Source organism: Bos indicus, chromosome 9 (assembly GCF_029378745.1).
Source record: "Bos indicus isolate NIAB-ARS_2022 breed Sahiwal x Tharparkar chromosome 9, NIAB-ARS_B.indTharparkar_mat_pri_1.0, whole genome shotgun sequence".
In the NCBI taxonomy this organism is placed as follows: domain Eukaryota; kingdom Metazoa; phylum Chordata; class Mammalia; order Artiodactyla; family Bovidae; genus Bos; species Bos indicus.
Window position 1 is genome coordinate 59,890,274 of NC_091768.1, and position 18,368 is coordinate 59,908,641.

General features: G+C 39.3%; 1 protein-coding gene across 3 annotated transcripts in view; it reads left to right on the top strand.

Annotated features, from left to right (window-relative positions):
• Window positions 1-95: 95 nt before the first annotated feature.
• The window catches only part of MAP3K7 (mitogen-activated protein kinase kinase kinase 7), a 66,151-nt gene continuing 47,878 nt past the window's right edge, over window positions 96-18,368 (top strand). For 2 of the 3 annotated variants that reach the window (XR_011568465.1, XM_070796068.1), the window contains exons 1-3: window positions 96-512; window positions 14,505-14,615; window positions 18,171-18,236. Coding sequence is in view for 2 of the 3 variants with exons in the window: in XM_070796068.1 (XP_070652169.1) it covers window positions 393-512; window positions 14,505-14,615; window positions 18,171-18,236 (297 nt within the window). In the remaining variant the exon portion in view is untranslated. The remainder of the gene's footprint in view (window positions 513-14,504; window positions 14,616-18,170; window positions 18,237-18,368) is intronic. The other variant, XM_070796069.1, reaches the window with a different exon arrangement.

The following is an 18,368-nucleotide window of genomic DNA, read 5'->3' on the forward strand; positions in this document are numbered from 1 at the left end:
TGTAGGCCCTTAATAAAGGTCTCGCGAAATTTGTCCCTCAGGTCCAAACTAGCCTCTCACCCTCCCCCACCCCACCTCTCCCCCACCCCACCCCCAACCTGTCCTTCCTTTCTCTGTCTTAGTCTCCGAATTCTCCCCTCCCCTCTCTTGATCTCAAGGCCCTCCTCTTGTTTCCGATTTCTGGCAGGAACCGGAAGTTTGGTGGGCGGGGCCGGGCGGCGGAAAACGCAGCTGAGCCGGAGCCGGGACTCGGCTGTGGCCGCTGTCCCTGTCCCCGCCACGGATCGCCGTGGCTCCAGGTTGAAGGTCGGTCCGGAGGCGGGTGGGCGCGGGTCTCCCCCGGACTGTCCGGGCGGCAGCCTTCCCGGGCCCCCCGGGCTCCGCGAGGGATCATGTCTACAGCCTCCGCCGCTTCTTCTTCTTCCTCGTCTTCCGCCGGTGAGATGATCGAAGCCCCCTCCCAAGTCCTCAACTTTGAAGAGATAGACTACAAGGAGATCGAGGTGGAAGAGGTGAGCGAGGCCCGGCACAGAGGCTCGGGCCCTGGCCTGTCCCGGACTCTACCTCGTCCTGACTCTAAAGGCGCCTTCCCAACCTCTCTATTTCTCGGGACCCACCCGGGAGTCCCCACACCCCACAGAGACCGGGTGTAAAGGAGCTCTCCGCGTTCAGCTGCTCCGGGGTAGCTCTCTTTTTTTTCTCACTTTAGCACTCTTGAGTTTGGATTTAATACTCCGGTGCTTAGAGTTTGGGTCATCTCAAACGGAAAAGGATAAACTGGTGCGACCGTCTGGTCCACCAGTTCTAGAATCTGTAAGTAGTAAAATATATCAAAGACCATGGCCGTTTTGGAGTTTTAGTTCTCCAAAACATGGTGTTCTTAAGGGTCAAGGAATATATTATGCTCGACTTCTGGCTCAGCATCTGGCACGCAGTGGGTGCTCAATGGATGCTTCGTAAATTAATACATCCACAAGTCTAATAGTTTTTCCAGGTACCGAATAGCTGTTTCGCCGATTCCATAGAGCAGTAGTTATATTAAATGTTATTTAATAGCCTTCAATTAGACTAATTTAGGCTAATTTCACCATTAGTAATGGAGACTGGTTTAGGATGAAAAAAATGTTTCAGGTAGCATATTCTGAAGAAATAACGAGTGATTTCAGTGACAACTAGAATGTGAGATCAGACCAGAAATCGCTGTTATAAAACCTGAATACATCCTTTATTCTGCAGTATTTAAAATTATTTTGGAGCAAGGTAACAATGTGCCTTTAGCACGTTGCTTCTTTTCAATGAACAGAGGTTGGTTGTATAGACCATAAAATTTAGAAAACTGAAAGCTATGTATATTTTAAAGACTTTAAAATACTTTAGAAAGTATTAAAACTTCGGTTGGAAATAGTATTTATTATTTACCATTTGTTTATCATTTAAGAAATTTACTAAGTACCCTGCATTACATACACCCACGAGAATCCTGCGTGTTCTCAAAGAATTATCACTACTTTAAAAATTTTAAGTTACTTTTAGACAGTGGTAAGCTAAAAGTAGTGAGATAATTATCCTTCAACGAATGATTTTTTTTTTCCTATGCATCTTTTGGAAGAATAATAGGTTACTTTATTTTTACGCTTAAAATAATCTTAAAGATCGCTGAAAACAGCCTCATTTTACAAGATAGTGTAAGTGGGAAGAGCAAAACCTTTGGAGTTAGATGAAGGTTCAGTGTATCAGCTATGCCATTTATTAGCTGTGTGATCTGGAGCAAGTTTCCTGACTAACCTTTTTGAGCTTTAGTTTCCTTAACTATAAAATGATTGTAATTTCTACTTCATTTTATTTGTATGAGACTTCATTAGGCAATACATGCAAGACACCCAACTCAGTGCCTGACACACATTACTAGGCAACTGAGTTCCAGAGAGGAACTGTGACCTCCTTTAAGGTCATATGGCTAAAAGAAGGACCCATATTTTGGAAGAGGGGGAGGTTTTGTGTGTGTGTGTGTGTGTGTGTGTGTGTTTCTATTGAGACTATGATAAATTCTTTTTTCAGAATTGGATAGTTGATCCCGCTTTCATGGCTAACATTCTTTCTTTTTTAAGAATAAAACTTCAGTGAGTCAGTATAAAAGAATTGCAGTTTTTAAATAAGCATTTACGTCTACTCTGTGGCGAACTGCTATGCTTGTAGACTACAAATTGTTATATAATAATAACTTGTACTTCGTGGTCTACCAAATGTTTTCAGAGACTTACATCATCTGGTTTTTACAACCTTAGTTTTCCCACACTGCTTTCTGAAGCATTTTACATTCTTGGCTGTTAGTAAGGTCTCATCTATCCTTTACTCTTCCCCCAAAGCTATTTAACTTCCTACTTGGGTTCTGTTTCCAAAGACCCTTCCTTTAGTTTAGATGATGTTTCAACTATTCTTTAGTAGATTTAGGACATTCCTGAAGAGTAAATTTTTGTTTCTAGATGAAATTTTCTTATGTTAGGCAGTCTTTTAATTTTGTTCTTTTCAGTTTTTATTACTCAGTTTATTTTCATGTTAAAGATTTGAACTTAGACCTTTCTAATGTTAAAACCATTACATAATTTTCATCATATTCTTTATTTTCACATTAAAGCAGTATTACTATATAATCTAGGAAGCACCACGGGCACTCATTATTTCTCAACTTAGGTTCTGCTCTCAGCTTAAAATCATAAATCAGAGAAACAGAGAAAGATGACTAGAAACAAAAAGTATTTTATATTGATTTCATTATTTTATATGGTACCAGTATATTGCCTACAAATGAAGAAAATCATATTCTGTTTCTCAAATAACAGTGTAATTGAATCAGCATTATACTGATTCAGTTAGAAACTGTGTATAAAGAAAAATACTCTGACCATAGGCCAAATATGCACTCATTTCACAGATGCATATTTTTAAGGCATCAGCTGATTTTAATCCTTACATTTCTTATACCATGACTCAGTAATAATCAGTGTGAAACTTTCTAAATTCAGTTTTGATATCAAATTATGTCAGGTCTCAGCATTAGAAACCTATGTAGGTATTTTTTTAAATTTTTAAGTCATTTAGCTTTTATCATTCTGGATCTGACTGAATTGTAAGTTATCTATCAGTACACTGGGGACTAGGTTGCAAGAATTGATAGAGGCAGTGTGGTGTGGTTAAAATAAAAGTGTACTGGGCTGGGCATTTAGAAAATGTAGATGCCATACTGATTCTGCCATCATGTATTTCAGTAACTTTGAGCAAATCACGTCATTTTTCTGAGCTTCTTGATTTGTCACGTAAAAAGAGAGATTGAACAAGATAATTTAAGGTTTCTTCCAGTTCTAAAATGAAATCACAGTTACTGTTTCACATTTTTTCTAGCATTTATGCTCTGTTTCCACAGTCAGCTTTAAGGACAGTGATCATGATGAAATGTAGTTTATGACTGCTGCTGCTAAGTCACTTCAGTCGTGTCCAACTCTGTGGGACCCCATAGATGGCAGCCCACCAGGCTCCCTTGTCCCTGGGATTCTCCAGGCGGAACACTGGAGTGGGTTGCCATTTCCTTCTCCAATGCATCAAAGTGAAAAGGGAAAGTGAAGTTGCTAATCCTAATTAAATAGAGCAAATGATACTCCCGTTTTATAGATATTGACAACTAGTCATAGAGTTTGATTTGCCAGAAGCCTTATATCTAAGTACATGGTAGAGGAGGGAATTGAGTTTGAGATTTCACACTCCTGAGTCATTTGCTCTTTCCTCTTGGATTTATAAGGTACCTTCGGTTCTTTCGAAGTTACTTTGTCGCCAAACCTTATTGTAAGAATAGGAAACAAAATACCAATTTCATTTATAATAGCTGGTCTCCAGCACCTAATGAACATTCTTTTCTGTGCTAAGATTATGAAAGATGAGTGAAGGATCCTAAGGTTCTCTTCTTAAAAACTTTGACTTATCCTGAGACTAGATTTTCAGAACCATAAATTAAAACTATGAATGTAATGTGAATTGCACACGTAAGCAATGATTTGAAGGTAGAGTTTATCACAGAAGGCTCCATTTAGCGGGAAAGATTTTGAAACTAGATTTTGAATAAAGTAAGCATTAAATTGGGAAAGATACTAAAATGAATTCTTTGTAGTTGTTCCTCTGCCTCTAATGCTCTTTTCCCTAGAATTTCATTGACCTGTTCTCACCATTCAAGTCGCATTCAAATGGTGGTGGTGGTGGTGGTGGTGGTGGTGGTGTATTCATTAAGTCGTGTCCACCTTTTGCGACCCCAGGGACTGTAGCCTGCCAGGCTCCTCTGTCCATGGGACTCTCCAGGCAAGAATACTACAGTAGGTTGCCATTTCCTTCTCCAATGTTACTTCCTTGGAAAAGCTTTCCCTGAGCAACCTAGATCTTTGTCACTTCTAATATCCTTCATGACACTTAGCTGTCACTGAAAGTAGGTATCCCTCAGCAAAGTTTAACTTTATTCACACTTTTAACTCCAATGCCTAGCATCCAAAGTTTTCTATAAACAGTTGCTGAATGAGTAAATGAAGTTACTGCAGCATAATCATGAGAATTCTAGTGTCCATCTGGTTCTCTTTATGTGAGCTGGTTCTTTTATGTGATTAAACCAGAGGTTAAGATAAGTTAGTGATTTGGCTAACACAGCATTTACACTAAAAATAAAATCTGATTCTCTTTGCAAATGTTGATTTCATTGCAATTAATTATACCTAGCAAATAGTTTGGTTTAACCAGGGGTAAAAGATTCTGCAGAGGTCAGGTGCTATAACAATACAAGCCATGTATTAGTGGGCCTTTACTAAAATGCTAAAAAGACCCTTTTTGGCATGGTCACTTTTTAAAGGGGAGATCCAGAGTGTTGACATTAAGAATAGCATATGTGCTGCTGCTGCTGCTGCTAAGTCGCTTCAGTCGTGTCCAACTCTGTGCGACCCCATAGACGGCAGCCCACCAGGCTGCCCCATCCCTGGGATTCTCCAGGCAAGAACACTGGAGTGGGTTGCCATTTCCTTCTCCAATGCAGGAAAGTGAAAAGTGAAAGTGAAGTCGCTCAGTCGTGTCTGACTCTAGCGACCCCATGGACTGCAGCCTACCAGGCTCCTCCGTCCATGGGATTTTCTAGGCAAAAGTACTGGAGTGGGGTGCCATTGCCTTCTCCGAGCATATGTGCAATGCACATATAATAATTGGATACTTCATATGTTCTTAGAGACATGCAGAGGTTTTGTTTTAAATTGAAATACAGAAAGAGCTTTGATGGTGTTGTACATTTTGTGATTTTTTTATGTTAAATGTGTGGGCAACTGATAATAGAGAGAGCCTAAGTTATAGTGGCCTGAATAAACTGTCTATAGATTTGTTATTAGTATTAATATTAAGAATATTCAGAATTATTAATAAGCACTTCCATGTGAAACTTGATTGTTGGTTTCAGGAGAAACCTGTAATTGTTATCACAGTGTAGAGGTAGCCACAGTGATAACATTTATAGTGTGCCTGTGTAACTTAAAAGATGACATGCGCATATTATTTGAAAGAAAGGCCTGTTTAAAGGGTCAGATGTCTTATGGCTGATTTTAAAAAGTCTGAATAATCAACTTTACTTTTGTGTTATAAAGTCTGTCTTGTCAGCAGGTGGCAGTTCTACTCTGCCACAGTTAATTAATAGATATTGAAGTTCTCCAAGTTCTAATAAATGTTCAGGTCTATGCTTGTTCTGTCATGTCCCAAATTTCTAGCCAGAGCAATGGCAGCACGGCCAGGGTCCATTCACGTAGATCACAGGTCAGGGCCAAAGCAAACTGACAGCTACAGTCACTGAACTAAAAATAACATGAATTGGACTCAATTAAGAATTATTTCATAGTAAATTAAGAGTGCAAGGGTGCACACCCTTTTCCATTTAGTTTTCGTTTAGATGGTTTTTTTGTTTTTAAAAACCTGACTTGACAAAGGAATGGAGTGTTTGTCCATCTTAAAGAAATTAGTTTTTAAAGGAGTTGCTTTCTTTGAACACATACACCAAATTTTGATTTTGGTATTTTTGCCTTTAATATTAATTGCATGGAAATATTTTTCTTCCGTCATTTCATATTCTTCTGCTGCACTTTTTTATATTCAGAAATTAAATTTAAATCTGCTTTACTACATGAGACTAAAATTGTGGATCCCAAACCATGAGGGCTAAACCACAGGGGGAGAGGTACATATAATAAGAGAATTAATCTGAAAACATTTTAATTTAGAAAACAGTTATATGTTCAGAAGGAAATATTTCTCATTTGACTTCCCTTTTAAAACCAAAGTTCTCGCTGCATTCCTTTGTTTTTCTATTTTTATAGTTGAGGGATTGTGAAAAATATCTGAAATATTTATTTCTGGGTTCACCACTTTGGATGGATGTGTACATTGGGGGAGATACTTGTAATTTGGACATATGCCATTTTTTACAATCTTGGTGAAAACTGATCTTTGGGGAGAGCTGTCCATTCACAATAATTGTTAATAATAATATGTCAGAGAAGCTTACTCAGATATGAGTACAATCAAAAAAGCATATATGATTGTGAACTTGAATTAGAAATTTGGCAGTAAGTAAAGAGTGACTTCCTTTCATTGTTTTGTAGTTTGAATATTAGTTTCTTTTGTTATTTACCTCAGTTGCCGTTGTGTCTCAGTTTGCCATCTGTGCCACTCTTTTCTTCTGATATACCATGTGTCAAGAACAACAATGCATTGCTCTCAAGAATTCTCCTTTTCCTTTCTTCCTGCTGAAGATATCATGTCAGTGGTCTGGAAAACTTCCATAGACCGTATCAGCAGTAAGCGAAGGCTCTCTGGTCTGTGTGATGGTTTCCAATGAGATATCTTGTCTCGCTGTTAGTTATGGTTTTAGTACAACCTGATACAGTCATTCTCAAATATCAAAATCACCTGAAGGGCTTGTTAAGACACAGATTGCTGGACCTGACCCTCAGACTCAGTAATTCTAGGTGGGAACCTGAGAATTACATTTTCACAAATTTCCAGGTGATGCAAATACTTCTGACCCAGAGATTACACTTAGAGAGCCATTGACTTAATGCTTTTGCTGTTTTTATATTTGCTTTCTTTTTGCTGGTTTCTTCTTCCCCTGTGTTCTAAATGTTGAAGTGCTTCAAAGCTCAGTTCCGGGACCCCAGTGTTCACATGTTATTTTTTGGTCACCACACCCAAGAGATTGATTCGAAGTACCAACTAAATGCTAGTGACTCTCCCAAGTCTTTAATATTCTGCCTGACTTCTTGACTCATGTTTCCACTTTCTTTCTTGATATCTCTACTCAGATATCTAAATAGGCATCTTAGGCTTTATATGAGTAAATCAGAACTCTGTGCTGTTAAAAAAAAAAAAGAAAATCTGCTTGCTTCATCCTTTCTTATCCTTTATTAAACTGTTTCTGAATCTAGACATTATAATTGACTCATGTCTTTTCCTGTCCACCTGCCCTGCCTGCATGCAGATCATCAGCAAGCTCTTTTAACTTTACCTCTAAAACATATGCTTTATGAGATGGTTGGATGGCATCACCGACTCAGTGGACATAAGTTTGAACAAGTTCCAGGAGATAGTGAAGGACAGGAAAGCCTGGCGTGCTGCAGTCCATGGGGTTGCAAAGAGTTGGACACGGCTTAGCTGCTGAACAACAACTAAAACATATTCCTCAGCTTCCCTGATGACTCAGCAGGTAAAGAATCTGCCTGCAATTCAGGAGTGGCAGGAGACTCAGGTTAGATCCCTGGGTAGGGAAGATCCCCTGGAGTAGTAAATGGTAACCCACTCCAGTATTCTTGCCTGGGAAATCCCTTGGACAGAGGATCCTGGTGAACTAGAGTCCATGGAGTCACAGAGTCGGACATGACTGAGCACATGAGCACAATAACAAGCTAAAACATATCCCAGTTCCGCTCATTTTTCTGTACTACCATCAGCCTTGTTCTCAAAGCACTTCTCTCTTGCCTGGGCTGCTTTTACAGCCTTCTGCCTGATCTCTCTCTATACATAAGCTAGCTTCCTTACAATTCATTCTTCACATAGAGCCAGAATGATTTTTTTTAATGTAAAATCATATCACATTCCTCCTTAAATTCCTCTAATTGCTTCCCATCACACTTAGACTGAGATTCAGACTCCTTTTCATTGTGCCAAGAACCCTCCAGAATCCAGACTTTGTCTGTCTCTCTGGCTTCATCCTGCATCACTCTTCCCTTTTCCCACTATGTCCTGCTTACACCAAACCCTCCAAGTATTTCTCTAGGTCATCATTAAAATGTCACCTTTCTCAGTAAGGCCTAATTTAAAATTGGAGTGGGAGGAGTGCATGCATGTGTACACACACACACACACACACACAATTTTGTTTCTTTTCTTCTTAGTGCATTTATCATTTTCTTAAAACATTGTCTTATATATATATATAAAAACCTATGTATACTCACATCTTGCTTCCTCTTTGTCTCCCTGCACAAAGAGAATATAAGTAGTTAGAACAAAGATTTTAGTTTAACTTGTTTAGTTCTATATCTGGAATGTGTAGGATAATGCCTAAACTGTAGATGGGGTTCAAATGTTGAATAGGAATTGTAGGGTTTTTTTCCCCTCTTTAGAGTCCTTACATCAGTAGTTTCTTTGGTTCATTCCTTGTGTCATTCAAATATGAAATTTGTAACCTCCTCAGATGCCTTTTGGAGAAGGCAATGGCAACCCACTCCAGTACTCTTGCCTGGAAAATCCCGTGGATGGAGGAGCCTGGAGGGCTGCAGTCCATGGGGTCGCTAAGGGTCAAACACGACTGAGCGACTTCCCTTTCACTTTTCACTTTCATGCATTGGAGAAGGAAATGGCAACCCACTCCAGTGTTCTTGCCTGGAGAATCCCAGGGACGGGGGAGCCTGGTGGGCTGCCATCTATGGGGTTGCACAGAGTCGGACACGACTGAAGTGACTTAGCTTAGCAGTCAGATGCCTTTTATACTATCTAGCCATAAATTTCCACGTAAGTTTGTCCCATTATTCAACTTTTTCTTTTTCTCCATGGCAGTTTTTTATAAGCTGTTATTTATCTTATTCATCTTTTTGTTTCACATGCATGCGTGCTCAGTCATGTCTGACTCTTTGCAACCCAAAGAGTAGGCTATAGCCCACCAGGCTCCTCTGTCCATGGGATTCTGCAGGCAAGAATACCAGAGTGGGTTGCCATTTCCTCCTCTAGGGGATCTTCCTGACCCAGGGATCAAACCTGCATCTCCTGCAGCTCCTTCATTTTCAGGCAGATTCTTTGCCACTTGAGCCACATGGGAAGCTCCATTTTTTTGTCTGTTGACTGTCTTTTCTTTCCTCTCCCTATCTCCCACTTAAATTGAAAGTACATTTCATGTGGATCTAGGCCTTTGTCTTATTTACGGCTATATCTCTTGTATCCCATATGGTAGCTGAATACAGTAGACATTCAAGAAATATTGGTTTAAGGAATAAATGCAGTTCATCATTCTCTTGGCATTAGCCTCACTTCACCCCTTGAAAGCAGGAGACCTTACCCATTTCTCCCCGCCTGCTAACTGGGCCCTCCCCTTTGGCTTTCATTGATTCTCTGAGATTCAGCTGAGCTCTGCATTTAGCTCCCTGTATTTTGAGCTGTCTGCCATCCAACAGCCTCCTTCCTGCAGTCAGAAGACACTTTAGTGTTCAGTTATCCTGTTTTTCTCTTGGCAGGAGTTTTTCTGTATCATTTCCATGTTCTGTCAAGGCTGAAAGAATGTGGGGCCTCCCTCTGACTGTCTCCTTTACCACACTTAACTCATTTGCAGCTTCTCATGTTGGCAGAGCCTGTCCTGTGAGGCTGCTTTCTCCTGGAGATCTCTGTGAGAAGTTGAGGAGGAGGGGGCATGGAAATAAGTCTTGTCTACTCTTGAATCCCTAAGTCTGTCCTGAAAGCTACCATCACAGACTCTTATCTCTGGCCCTTTTCAGCTGGGAAGTGTCTGTGTGTGTGTGTGTATGTGTGTGTGTTATTGTTTTGTCTTGAATTTCTTCTCTACCTCACTTTGAACCCTTGAAGGCAGGGATCAATTCTTTATGTTTTTTCTTTTACCCCTAATATTTATGCCATTTGAAAAGATGGGAAGTCACATTTTGATTCTGTCATATGGTGATTTACAAGAAATATGAAAAGAATCCACCTGCAATGCAGGAAACCTTGGTTTGATTCCTGGGTCAGGAAGTTACCCTGGAGAAGGGATAGGCTACCCACTCCAGTATTCTTGGGCTTTCCTGGTGGCTCAGATGGTAAAGAACCCATCTGCAATGCGGCAGCCCTGGGTTGGGAAGATCCCCTGGAGGAGGGCATGGGAACCCACTCCAGTATTCCTGTCTAGAGAATCCCCATGGACAGAGGAGCCTGGCAGGCTGCAGCCCATGGGGTCAAAAAGAGTTGGACATGACTGAGCAGCTAAGCACACATGTACTTGGTCATTCAGATGACCAAAATATTTCTTCAATATATTTGGTCTTTGCAGTTTCTGGCTCACAGCTCCCAAAACCCTCTGAATTTTGTAAGTGGTGAGAGATAAAGACGTCCTGAGGTTAATTTCGGACCACACCTAAGAACAGGGCTGCTTGCCAGGAGAACCGACAATGTGATTAGAGGGTTGGAACTTTCAACCCCACCCCTCTGACCTCTGGGGAGGGAGAAGGGCTGGAGGTTTAATCAATCAGCAGTGGCCAGCAGCTTAATCATTCACGCCCATTTAATGAAGCTTCACGTAAACCCAGAAGAATGGGTTTCAGAGAACTTCCAGGTTGGTGAACACATGGGCACAGAGAGGGCATAGAAGCCTTTGGTGGGGGAGAGGTAGGGTACAACACAGTCTCACAGAACTTAACCTGTGGGATCTGATGCTCTCTCCAGGTGGGTGATGTCAGAATTGAACTCAGTGGTAGGCTATCCAGCTGCTATCTGAGGATTGCTTGAAAGTGTGGGGAGATCCCCCTCCACACACTGGAATTTAGTAATGAGAATCATTACATACACAGAAATGTAATTCATTAAGCACTGATTCTGTGCCTCTGACCTTTGAATTCACAACAGTTATTTTTTTCTATTATGTATTTCAGTTTACCTGTACAACCTCAGGCGTCTTGGACTTTAATCATTTCAGATCTGTTGTTTCACCATACACGAGAAATACCACGTGGCCCTGATGCACGCAGAGGCTTCTTAATAAGTTCATGGACCTTACATGAGATGCCTGTTTTATATTTCAGAGTGTTTCCAAAAAATTGCTTTTGTAAATGAGAGGGAGAACGTTTATCATGTCCTTAGTTGCACACATTTTGTTCTCATGGTTTTAAGTTGCAGGCTCAGGTTGGCCATCATCTCAGCACTAGGTGGCACTTGAGCATCACAATTAGTCATGCACATCTTACACAGTTTTTGCAACAGATGCATGATACACAAATGTAATGTTTGAAATCCCTATGTGGGCATTCTTGAGAATAGCAAAATGAAACAAGAGACCTGCTGAGCACCAGTTGCTTTGATGTATCTGTAAATACATGAAAAGGGAAAGAAAAGTGAAATTACTATCCACTAGGTCCTGTCTGACTCTTTTGTGACCCCATGGACTGTTGCCTGCCAGGCTCCTCTGTCCCTGGAATTCTCCAGGCAAGAATACTTGATTGGTTAGCTATTCCCTTCTGAAGCCATTCCTTCAGGAATTTTCCTGACCCAGGGATTGAACCCATGTCTCCTGCATTGGAGACAGATTCTTTACTGTCTGAGCCACCAGTATCAGTATCAGTTCAGTTGTTCAGTCGTGTCCAACTCTTTGCCAGTCAGACCTGAGCCACCCTTTATAAATACATAGTTGGAGAATATATTAAATTACTTCCCAATCGTTATTCATAGTACTGTTAACAGATAGACTGGTCTCTCCATCCTTTCTTTCTTCACCTGATATTGTCATAATGTTGAAATTCATTTTAGGTGTGCTGTTCATTGTGGTTAATTTGAAAGAAATAAGGAGTATAACTCCTCAAACTTATTCATACCCAACTCCAAGCACTTATTATTCTTTTGTGGTATGTAAGAAAATGTCTGATTTTGACTTATGAACCCTATAGATAATATGCTGAAGAAAATGTAAACATCTCCCTTTTACTGTTGAGAAAACAGAATTTCAAAGACATTAACTTGCCCAGTATTGGTAGCTAGCAGACAGACAGAATCTGTATTTAAACTCAAGTCTGTTGGGTTTCAGATCCTAGGTGTGCTCTTTCCATTATTCCAGAGGTACCAGGTTTAGCCAATCACTGTTCATGTTAAAGTAATTGGATGCAAAGTTCAAATAAGTGACATTGACTCCTGAGGAGGGCGAGAGCCTAATTAGCAGGAGGTCCCTTAGCACCAAGGACCAGGAATGGAAAAAGAAAAGTCACCAGAATCAAGACAACTCAGTTTCCTTTAGGCTGACGGCATACGGGCTTCCCAGGTGGCTTGGTGGTAAAGAATCCACCTGCCAAGCAGGAACGCAGGTTTGATCCCTGGGTCGAGAAGATCCCTTGGAGGAGGGCATGGCAACCCACTCCAGGCTTGCCTGGAAAATCCCATGAACAGAGGAGCCTGGTGGGCACCAGTCCACAGGGTCACAGATGAGTCAGACACGACTTACGGCCTAAACAACAATGACGTCAAAGGCTGAATATAAAGTGAATTGTTTATTATACACTCTGTGTTTCAAATCCTGGCTTCTCTGACCCTGTGATCTTGGACAACTTGGCAACTGTGTGACTCAGTTTACTTACCTTTAAAACGGAGGAGGATTAAATATATTAATGCACTTAAGCACATAGACTAGTACCTGGCACATGGTAAACATTCACTGAATGTTAACTATTTGGGTAGTTTTATACATTAAGCAACATGAGAAATGTCCATACTGCTTTGTGTAATGTTTGAAGTGGAATTTGAGTTATGGCTAGAGTGGCCATCCATCTCAGCTTACAACTAACTATCCTGGTATCTCTTAGCACCTGTTTCTTACTCTGGAAAAAGTTTGCCTAAAGTGAAGACTTCCTCCAAGAGAAGATGTAACTGCTCCTTTCTGATGCACGATACAGATTTGCGTGCATGCATGTGAAGTTGCTTCAGTTGTAGCTTACTGTTTGTGACCTCATGACCTGCCTGGCTTCTCTGTCCATGGGATTCTCCAGGCTAGAATACTGGAGTGGGTTGCCATTTCCTTCTCAGCTCAGTGCTTACTACATAGAAAGTACATCATTAGTGAGAACTGTAGATTTTTCGCTTAAGGAGGTACTTAGATCCTTTGGAATTTGAAAGATTGAAGTAAATGGCACATAACTAAGGTCATTTTCAGTGATAAAATAGACTGATTTTGTTCTAACAAGTATCAAAAGTTATTCTTTTGTTGTTGTTTTAATATAATGGCGAATTTCAAACATCAGTAAACGTAGAGTAGCATGAGAGAGGAATGAACTCGAGAGCTACCTAACAGCTTCAACGATAATACAACATGTGGTCAGGTTTTATTTTGTAACTTAAAAAAGTAACTTTAATGAGATATATTTTACATATCATAAAATTTAGCCACTTAAAGTATACAGTAATTTGTACAATTTCCTAAGTTGTGCACACATCACCAGAAGTCTGTTTTCAAACATTTTCATCGCCTGGGATTCTTATTCATCGAAATGGGATTCTTCCTGTTTACAGTTACTCCCAGTTTCCACTCTCAGCCCCAAACAACGACTAATCTACTTTTTATCACTAAAGATTTGCCTTTTACAGACATTTCATATAACTGGAGTCGTACAGTGTGTGGTCTCGTGTGTGTGTCATTTGAGCTTAGTGTTTTTAAGGTTCATCCACGTTGTAGCATGTATCAGTAGTTTGTTCCTTTTTCTTGACAAATACATTCCAGTGTATAATATGCCGTGTTTTGTCTGTCCTTCACAATGGCCAGTCTTATCATCTATATTTTTATCCTTTCCCCTCTACTCCCTACCCCACTGAACTATTTAAAAGCTATTTTTAATTTCATAAATATAAGAGCTTAAAACATTGATTATGTTTCTGCTTTCTATTTTTGTTTTTCCAAACCATCTTCTCTGTATCTTCTCATTCATCTTGCCTGTCTTAATTTGTTTTCTGTCTTTAAGAGTCCTATTATTTTTTGGTTTTGGTTTTGAGAATGAAGAGGTGTCTAGACTATAAACTTTCAAAGACAGAGACAGTGCCTTTCATTGTCTCCTTGTATTAATGAAAATTCATACTGGCTCTGTGGCAAATCCAGATCGTGATGATTTCTAAAATCTTCTTTAACCTTTCAGGTTTGCTTCAGCATTATATGCTGGGCTGGATCTATTTGTTTCTGATTCTCATGGGGTTTTTTTTGTTTGCTTTTAACTCAGGTTGTTGGAAGAGGAGCTTTTGGAGTAGTATGCAAAGCCAAGTGGAGAGCAAAAGATGTTGCCATTAAACAAATAGAAAGTGAATCTGAGAGGAAAGCTTTTATTGTAGAGGTAAGTTGGAAAGTCATTTCTGTTGTATAGTTCTTTACCTAAGATACTCTGTGAATTTGATATTTGTGAAAAACAAAGTGTTTCTCAATTGTTATTTCTCTGTGTTCTTAAACATCAGCAATTTAGTTGAACTAAAGGGAATGCCATAGGAACATTTTTTCATTCATACTCTTAGTTCTGATTAAAAATTAGAAGAGAGATTTAGCTGCATAAATGAATTCATCCCTGAATTAAAATACAGTCTCTTCCATGTAACTCTGATCTATTTCAAGGCATAGAATTTAAATTTTAAAATAGAAAAGAAATGGTAATCTCTCCCATTATCTAAAGTTAAGAAGGGAAATTTTATGCATTCATTTTTGACTGAACATTTTAAGAAATTCGAATGAGATTATTTTAAGTAAAAATTATGTCAAATTGGCTTTTCTCATTTAGCATGAAAATTTATAGCTGTTCTCTTACAGATTTGATGATGGAGAATTCGATAATCATGATATTATTTATTATCAGGTTTATTCTTTTATGCTGTTTTGTATATTAGATTACAGTATTTAAATAAATCAGTGATTTTATAAGTTTTTAACTTCATTGGTCAACAGAAGTGGTCTTTACCTTATAAACTTTCTGAATTTTTATCTGTGAGTTTATTTAATTATAATGTCAAAATATACTTCCTGATATTTTTAAATGCATAACATGAGGAAATGAGAAATTACTTGTGATATGATGAAGTAGATTTTTGTAAATTAGTTGAATGAATTGAGAGATACTGATGAATGGTTTGATGTCATCATGAGGAAAAATGATCTGTAGTCCAACAGTCTGGCTTTATCTTGCCTTATTCACAGTTTTTATTTATGGTTTAAATGAGGATATTGAGCAGATACTGTTGTATTGGCAGTTTCCTAAAACTAGATAAAAATCATATGTATTAAAGTCTAGGAATCCAGTCAAAAAGATGATAATAGCTTGGAGGAAAAAATTTTTCATCAAAGTTATAAATACACGTAATTTAAATTGTTGAATGGTTCTCCATGTATTTTTATTAAAAATCCCGTGTATCTCCTCCCATCAAGTTTTCTGCTTCTCAGAGGCAACTACTTTGAGCTCATCCTTAGTTTTGTTTGATGTCCCCCAATCCAGACTCACACCTTCTCTAAAGAAGGTAATTTTATATTTCTATCTCTGTGTTTATCTCTGCATTAAATATATATCTATACTTAGAGAAGATACTATTATACCTTCTCTAAAGAATCAACCTCTAATCTTTTTTTTTTTTTTTACTTTACAATATTTTATTGGTTTTGCCATACATCAACAGGAATCCACCACGGGTGTACACGTGTTCCCCATCCTGAACCCTCCTCCCACCTCCCTCCCCGTACCATCCCTCTGGTTCATCCCAGTGCACCAGCCCCAAGCATCCTGTACCATACATCGAACCTGGACTGGCAATTCATTTCATATATGATATTATACCTGTTTCAATGCCATTCTCCCAAATCATCCCACCCTCGCCCTCTCCCACAGAGTCCATAAGACTGTTCTATACATCTGTGTCTCTTTTGCTGTCTCACATACAGGGTTATCGTTACCATCTTTCTAAATTCCATATATATGCGTTAGTATACTGTATTGGTGTTTTTCTTTCTGGCTTACTTCACTCTGTATAATAGACTCCAGTTTCATCCACCTCATTAGAACTGATTCAAATGTATTCTTTTTAATGGCTGAGTAATACTCCATTGTGTATATGTACCACAGCTTTCTTATCCATTCGTCTGCCGATGACATCTAGGTTGCTTCCATGTCCTGGCTATTATAAACAGCGCTGCGATGAACATTGGGGTACACATGTCTCTTTCAATTCTGGTTTCCTCAGTGTGTATGCCCAGCAGTGGGATTGCTGGGTCGTATGGCAGTTCTATTTCCAGATTTTTAAGGAGTCTCCACACTTCTCCATAGAGGCTGTACTAGTTTGCATTCCCACCAACAGTGTAAGAGGGTTCCCTTTTCTCCACACCCTCTCCAGCATTTATTGCTTAATCTCTAATCTTTGGGACAATAAAGAGGCTTTCACTAGCTGTTTGAAGACAGGGAAGGAGGGAATCTTTGGCCTAATTTTAAGTGATCTCTCTGCCCTTTTATTAGTAATCGCTTATGTGAATAGCTGCCTGGTACTGTCCCCACTCCCCAACCTTTTGGAGGTTTTAGAGTTAAATCTGGTTGCTTCTCACTTTTTCTCATTTCCTTTTAGGTCTGCAGTGTCAGTTATTGCTACTCATTTGCTTTCCAACTTCAAAAAATGTGTGCTGTTTCCTCATATCACGTTTTCTTCATCTTTCTGAGTTTGTCTTGAAAAAAAGTACCTTTCCTCTTTTGGTAGTATTTGATGGGGGAGCAAGAGTAAATGCTTGAACAATCTGCTATCTAAAGCTCAGTACTTCAGAATCTTAACATGGTGAAATATAATAAATAGTGATATTAAGTCTCTTAGGACTAAAAATCTAGAAATGTTGGCTGTAGAAAAGTACAGCTTTCTAGTAGCATATGGCAAAAAGGTTTACCTTTGGGCTTCATATGAGCCAGCAGTATTATGTAGATAATAGAGAAGGAGAGGAAGAAGAAAGGGGAAGAAGCAGAAAAGGGGGAGAAGAAAGAGTAGGGAGCAGTTTGGGGAGATATGTTAATATTAATTTGAGATATAGAGCAAGAGAAATGAGTACAGCCAAACCACTCATGGATCTCACTATGAATCATTGGATTGGATTTGATTGGATAAAACTGGAGACCAATTAGAAGGAGGCTGTAGTAATTAATTACTACATTGGTTCAGATTGGAATTGCTAAGGCAAAAGGCAGTTGTAATGGGAACTGAGAAGAGGGAATTAACTCAGGAGATAGGAGGTGGAGGGAAGAGAATGCAAGAGTGCAGATTTTAAGTCAGACAGACCAAAATTCAAACTCTGGTTCTACTACTTCCTAGCTCTAGGGTATTTAACAACTCATTTAACCTACTCTGAGCCTTATCTTCAGGGTACCTCATCTTTAAAATGAAAATGATAATACCTGCCTTGCAAAGTTGTGAGGATTATACAGTATCTGTAAAGTGCCTCCCAGTGCCCAGCATAGAGTAGGTAGAGTATTCCTTCAACCATAGCTGTGAAGATGAAGGTGATGTGATGATACGGCTTCCTCTGGTTTGGATAGCTCAGCTCAGTGCCATCTCAGGGATGGCCTTCTAACATTTCTTGGCAAACTTAATTGCTTCTTATTTGTACTCACGCCTTGTTCGTAACTCCTGTTATAGCACTTTGCATGTTGCTTTAATTATTAGTGTTTGTATCTCTCCCACGACTAATCTGTGAGAACTCCAGGGCAGGGATTCTGTACCATTGTGGGCAGGTACTTATGATCACGGTGCCTGCTACATAGAAAACAGTGGTTGTTGAAGGATTAAACTAATGTTTTGTACAACCTTAAGATCTGAATGATACTGTGAGATCACTTCCTCAAAAGTTAGCACTTTTCAAAAGAAACCTTTTTTTGTTACAGCTTCGACAGTTATCGCGTGTGAACCATCCTAACATCGTAAAGCTATATGGAGCCTGCTTGAATCCAGTAAGTTTGCCATTTTTTCACTTTACTCTGTCTGTGAGAAAAAACATGGCAGATTACATGCAGCTGTGTAGTTCATGAAGCTGTTTTGGTCTGTCGTATTATTTCTAAAAAAAAATAATAATCATACTGTGT